This window comes from Olea europaea, chromosome 4, assembly GCF_002742605.1.
Source record: "Olea europaea var. sylvestris chromosome 4, O_europaea_v1, whole genome shotgun sequence".
In the NCBI taxonomy this organism is placed as follows: domain Eukaryota; kingdom Viridiplantae; phylum Streptophyta; class Magnoliopsida; order Lamiales; family Oleaceae; genus Olea; species Olea europaea.
The window spans coordinates 12,629,186-12,635,785 of NC_036240.1; the positions used below are offsets into that span (position 1 = coordinate 12,629,186).

General features: G+C 36.7%; 1 protein-coding gene across 3 annotated transcripts; it reads left to right on the forward strand.

Annotated features, from left to right (window-relative positions):
* The first annotated feature begins 680 nt into the window (after positions 1–680).
* On the forward strand, positions 681–6,364 carry LOC111393666 (interactor of constitutive active ROPs 3-like). 3 transcript variants are annotated; one of them, XM_023019319.1, is made up of 6 exons: positions 681–916; positions 1,187–1,247; positions 1,353–1,427; positions 2,063–2,158; positions 3,407–3,659; positions 4,500–6,364. In XM_023019319.1, exons 4-6 carry the CDS (start codon positions 2,139–2,141, stop codon positions 6,147–6,149), a joined length of 1,923 nt encoding a protein of 640 aa, XP_022875087.1. In that variant the 5' UTR covers positions 681–916; positions 1,187–1,247; positions 1,353–1,427; positions 2,063–2,138; the 3' UTR covers positions 6,150–6,364. The 3 variants fall into 3 exon arrangements, with proteins under 3 accessions (XP_022875087.1, XP_022875088.1, XP_022875089.1); XM_023019320.1 differs by lacking the exons at positions 1,187–1,247; positions 1,353–1,427; XM_023019321.1 differs by lacking the exons at positions 681–916; positions 1,187–1,247; positions 1,353–1,427 and adding an exon at positions 1,772–1,937.
* Positions 6,365–6,600: the final 236 nt, after the last annotated feature.

Genomic DNA, 6,600 nt, shown 5'->3' on the forward strand with positions numbered 1-6,600 from the left:
TCGAATGACCACAAATGAAAATAACCCATAAAAACTACAATAATTCTACTTCAACAAATTTGAATTACAAAAGTGAATTTACAAAGTGTGTTGGCGTAATCCAGTCCACTGATTTCAAATGATTTAAAAATTTATTTTTGAAATAATTGATGTAGATCCAACTTTATCATCCAACTTTGTCAAAGTCCTTTGACAATGTAGCATAACTCAAAAAACTAAGGCCCTGTTCTCTTTATCGTTTTCGGGCCGTTTTCTGTTTTCGATTTTTCAAAACGATGAAAACGTGTTCTCTTTCCCGTTTTTGAAAACGAATTTTCGAAAACGAAAAAAAATTTGTGAAGAAAACACAAAACGACTTTTTTGTCGTTTTGGGCGTTTTCAATGTAAAACTTGAAAAAATTGAAAACGAGGAAAACAAATTTTTTTTTTTTTGAGGGGGGGGGGGGTGGGGGGATTCTCAAAATTTAAAAAAAAAATTTAAATTAATTTTTTTTTTTTTTTAGGGGGGGTTGGGGGGATTTTTAAAATTCAAAAAAAACAAAATCATTTTTTTTGTTTTGAGAAACTAACAAAAAGAACGCATTTTCAATAATTTCAAAACAAACACTCAAAACACAAAACTCAAAATGAATTCAAAACTCAAAACACAAAACTGAAACACAAAGAGAACACCCCCTAATCCATTCTACACGCTCCAATGAAACGACAATTCATCCTCTATCCCACGTTCATCTTTGCCTTCTGCATTACTTTTCAAGCCATAGGCCCTGCACCCACCCAGTGACTATACATGTACCAGAGGAGCAGTTGGCCTCGATAGATGAGCTTTCAAACTACAATGGCTTCTTCTTCTCTAATGGTTCAATTTTTCTTGTAGCACAGTGATTTTTTCAGTCTCTTTCTCAGGATTTTATTGGTAAGAACAACTATACACATTGTCTCTGCCTCTCTTCATAAATTCTTTTCTCCAGGAAAATGGCAACAGAACCAAAAAAAGTTAAAAATGCCATTTTTGTGACCAAATTTCAGTTCTTTTTTGTGGGGCTGTAGTTTTATGGTCTTTTGTATTTTTTGTGGTTTGAAGTTCTGGAAATAAAATGTAATGATGGTACCTTTGTGAACTTCTTTTTGGAATGTAGCATCGTGATATGGTTCTTCTCGCTTTTTCTTTCTTTTCTGTGAACAGAACAGCAGTATTAGGTCTGCTGTAGACTAAATAGCTCCTGAACTGCATCAGCACTTTTCAGGTTTTCTTTTAAAAGCATAATCGAATCTTATCTGTGTATTCCTTTCACTTAAAAAAAAAATTTTGGACTAATTTTTTCTCTCTTTTTTTGCCCGTGTATTTTTAGCTTTGGCTGCTGCACTTTCTTTTTCGCTTCATCTGGGAACTGCTCTTTCCTTCCTGATCTCACATGAGTATATATGTAAAAAACTCATTTCTTCTTGATGTTTAAAATTACCTTGAACAGTTTTTGTACTATATTCTTGTTTATCTTACATTTTGCTTTATTTTCATGAGGTAAACCTTGATCTGACTTAAATTTTTTCTGCAACAGTTTTTTTGTGTTTTTATATAAATTTCTAGTCTCAAAATCCCCCATTAGCACCATGGATCCCGGCCAAAATGGAGTGATTGTTTAATTGGGTTAAGTGCCCTTAAATGGTGGACAATTTTTCTAACTGGCCCCACTTGTCTCTCCCTTGATCAAGTATCATACCTAGTCCATTGGGGGGGGGGGGGGAGGGGGGGGGGTAAATTGTCAAAATGGTGGTTTTCTTGTCATTGTCCGTTTCTCATGACAACAATGATAATGGGTATGAAGCATGCCTGAAATCTTTCAGTACTCAATGTTGCAAAAATTGAAGATCCCTTTTTGCAATCTTCTTGATTAGACATTAGGACAAGACATTATACTGATAATATGATGTTTTAGGTATATTCTGGGTTTTAATGTTTTGATTGAGTTGTGCGAGAAATGGATGATTCACGTGCATTTATTTACATTAAATTCTTAGCATTTCTCTGTCTCTCTAATGTCCATTAGCTATTCTATTGCAGGATTTGTAAGGTAGGACGCATTTAAGTAGATCTTTACAAACCAATTTCACTGTGTGGACTGGAAGAAAGTTAAGATATGCAGACTCCTAAAGCAAGGTATTTTTCAGTGGCTCTACTCTCGTTCTTTTAACAGTTTATCAGGTAAGTTTTGTACTGCAGTTTGTGAATCTTGCTATTCTTATTTTCTTGAAAGTATGTATTCCTGGTTTTTGTTGAAATTAAATCCTTGGAATAGGTTGTATTATAACTGCTGGTAGTTTTCTGTTATCTATTATGTCCTATTGAAACAGGTGAGTGTATATGTGGGGTTTGTTTTTATTTTTCTTTCTTCTTAGTGCTGCAAAATGTTCATTAACAGCTAAATTTTAGCACCAAAAGGTTGAATTCTAGATTCTCTGTTTTTCCAATATTTTACTGGATGGTGTGGCAGGGGTTGGGTTGTAGATGGGGACTTGATAGGGGGTGGGAGGAAGAAAAAAGACTTGGGAAAGGAGAACACTCTTTTTGATGAAGGCAAATTAGACGTTTAAGGCGGAAAGGTCTTTAACATATAAATTTTATAGTGGGTTATTTTTCACTTTGACTATTGAAAAATGTCCTAAAGGAATTCACCTTGTTTTATCTACCTCTGCTACTTCTGATATGATTTTTGCTACGAACAGTGAATCAAAGGGCCCTCTGATTTCCTTTTACTCTCATTATATTGTTGAACTCTGGTCCAATTTGTGTCATTCATGTTAGTACAATGCTACATCATGATGGTAAGTATTTATTGAAATAATTGTGTGATTGTCTTCCTTTTCCTTCCATTGAAATTATTGATGAGATTGAGGTTGTATTTTTGTTCCCAAGATTGAAGTGGAAAATGTTCTTTACACAATCTGCACAAACCTGGAAGTTTTGTAACTTTTGTTTGTCAAATGTTCTGGATTTATGAGCATTAACCATATATGTTACAGACAATCTCAATATTTTCAAAATTTCAACCAATCTTAACTTTCATAAAATGCTTAGTCAAAACATTCTTTATTTTGCTAATGGTTGTATTTAGAAAATATTACCATTCTTTCTTGTAATCTTCATATCATTCCATAACTTGTAATTTTCTCCTTAATCTTGATTTCTCATCTTAATGAGTTTCTACGCCCAAGTTGAAAGCTGTACAATATCATGTTACTGCTTTGTTGATCAACCACATCATTGTAGGCACTTTTCTCTCATTTTACATGGTTTTGTCCAGTTACATTAGCAATGATGTTGACATGTGAATATCGTTGATTTTCTTCTGCTGATTCCAAATCTATAGTATCTCCCACCTAAATGTTCTGTACTTTTTTGGAGCAGAAAAACTTCTACCGGAACATCTCAAAAAGCCTCTCCTCAATCTATGTCCTCTGAAGTGCCTCATAAGACCTCTCCTCGAGCTGGTTCTTCAGAAATGTCCCAAAAGAGTTCTCCTCAAGTTGTACGCAAACTGAAGACAGCTGCACGAGATTCAGATCAACCTGCCTCTTCTTCGAATTTGTATAGTAGGGTGCCAAAGGAGATAAGTCCTAAAGTTGCCGATCGTAGGCTATCCAATAGCCCGGTGTCCGAGGTACCAAAAATAAATATTAAGCTCTTGTTTGAGCCACATTTTGTGGAAAAAATGTATTATTAAATAGTGATATTTTGACATATGTGTGGTTAAAAAGTAAGAAAATTTTCGATTTATTGAAGAATGTGTGGTTGAAAATGAAATTTAAGAAAATGGGGCTCAAACAAGGGCTAAATGCCGACTTTTACTTCTCAAAGGGAAACCACAAAAAAAAAAGGACGAAATCTGTGATTTTGCTGCATATATCCTTGGCTACCCTGATCACTTCTCATTCTTTGTAAGAGATGTTACGTAAAAGTTTAAGAGAGTAAATTCACCTCGTCATGAATGTTATAATAAGATAATTTGGCTATTCTCTCTTTTTCAGCTTAATGTGGCAGTACCCCCCACGCCCACTTTTTTTTTTTTTTCATTATTTTGAGGTTGTATCGGTAGTGAATGCTTTTTCGGAAAGCCATTGTGTTTTATCGTTAACTGTCATTTTTGTGCACTAACATGATTTCAGTATCTGAAGTGCAAAATAATTTGTAGAAACAAAAGTGAGTATCAGAGACGGAATCTTGTTTGTGTTTGAAATCTCGTTGACTCTCTATATTCTTCCTTTTGTCCATGATTAAGTTCACAGAGCGTGTAATTGACATCTGTCTTAGTTATGGAAATTGTTTCTTTCGTTGAGTCCCTGGACCTTATGTCATGAATTTTCTGAGATCTTGCTAAGTATCATCAGTAGAAGGTCTTTTGAAGTGCAAAATTTTAATTCAATGCCCATGGCATCTTACAAGAAGATTTACTTCTATCAATTACTTCATAAATTCCTAGTCTTTTTGTATCAACTTGTAGAAGCAGCGTCCAAGCAAGGTTGCTGAACTAGAACACCAGATATCTCAGCTTGAGCATGATCTAAAAACTGTGAAGGATCAGCTATGCTCTTCAGAAGCATCAAAGAAACAAGCCCTGAAAGATTCAGAGGAATCGAACCAGAAGCTCTTGGCCCTATCGGCAAAACTCGAAGAATCCCGTAAGCAACTTTTGGAGCAGTCAAACATAGAGAAAGGACACATAATTGAGATTTGTAAGAACTCTGAGGAACGGGATCGGACATTACAATCTGAACTTGATGCTATAAAAAATGATCTGTCAGTCGATTCTGCTGCGTTAACCTCTGCCCTAAATGAGATCAAGCAACTTAAACTGCAGCTTGAAATGGTAGCAGAGTCTGAAGCTACCCAGACGAAGAACTCAGAATCAGCGCAAAGTGAGCTCCATAATCTGAAAGAGAAACTTGGCGAAACTCTTTTGATTGTGGAAGATATGAAAAAACAGCTGAGAGACTGCACAGAATCAGAAGCTCGTGCTCAAGTACTTGCAGGGGAAACACTAAAGCAACTGGAAATAGCAAAAAAGACCGTGGAGAGCCTTAGATCGGATGGATTTAAGGCCATTGAAGTATATGATGCTATAGCTTCTGAGTTGGGCCAGTCAAGAGCTCGCGTTACATTTCTGGAAGAGCTTGTTAGCAAACTCAAGTCTGGCACCAGTGATTCTCTAAATGAAGGTGATTGTAAAACTGATTTTGAAAGTAAAGAGAGTGAAAGAAGTGAAGAATCAATAGAAGCTGAGGTGACTTCTTCTAAACTTGAGGTTGAACGACTAAGACGTGCTTTAGAAGCAGCTGAAATCAAATATAATGAAGAACAATCTCGAAGTGCAGAACAGATGAGAAGTGCTTATCAATTGATGGAACAGATGAAGTCCCAGTCAAGCCAGAGAGAGGCCGAGCTCGAGTTTAAGCTACGGCTATCTGAAGATGAAATGGAGGAGTTGAAAGAAAATCTGATGGACAAGGAAACTGAATTACAAGGTATCTGTGATGAGAACGAGCAGCTGATGGTTAGGCTTGAAACTTCACTACAAGACCAGAGGGAATATGAACTGGAAAAGGAGCTCCAGAAATCAAAGAAAGACTTGGAGGATTTGAGAGCCAATTTGATGGATAAAGAAACTGAGTTGCAGTATGTATCAGAGGAGAACGAAACGCTGAAGTTAAAAATCAAGGAAATCAACATGGGTAACCTAAGCGATGAAGTTGCATCTGAAGTAGAGTCAGCAAGGTGTGCAGAGCAGGAGGCTCTTATGAAGGTTGAGTACATGACAGAGGAAGTTGAAAAGAATAACAGGAGGACCACTCGAATGGCTGAGCAGTTGGAAGCAGCGCAAGCAACCAATGCAGAAATGGAAACTGATTTGAGAAGGCTAAAGGTTCAGTCTGATCAGTGGAGGAAAGCTGCAGAGGCTGCTGCTTCCATGCTTCCAGTCGGAAATAATGGGAAACTCATGGAAAGAACTGGATCAATGGACAGCAACTATAGCCCTAGGATGGGAAAGATAAGTTCACCTTGTGCAGAGAATGTTGACGAAGATTTGCTAAAGAAGAAAAATGCCAACATGCTTAAAAGGCTCGGGGTCCTGTGGAAGAAGCCACAGAAATAGAAGCAGATACCACTAGTGGTTGTACTAGCAGCAGTCCCTTATCACTAAAACTATTCGCAGCGCTTTGATGTTTCCTCATCTTTTACCTATATCTCTTTAGAATGTCTGCGCATTTTGGTCGCTTAATTGTGAACCATGATATTGCTTTTCTATGTATGACAGTAATTTCCATGGCATTAGAATTCATAATTCTATTGGCTTTTCTCTCTTTCAAATTTCAGAGCACTTTATTTGCCTGATGGCCCTGATCTTGATCAAATACACCAGTGTTGTGACGAGGTGGGATAAAATTTGTTTAGCTGACAATTAATGGGATCATCTTAACACCATGCTTCCGTACACTTTGCGTGTATGGACGGAACAGTATTAAGAAAAAGAAGTTAAAGATGTTTCATGCGTCTGATGAATTGGTTTCCCCCTCTTTCTGGGATGAATTGTTTTCCACCAACCA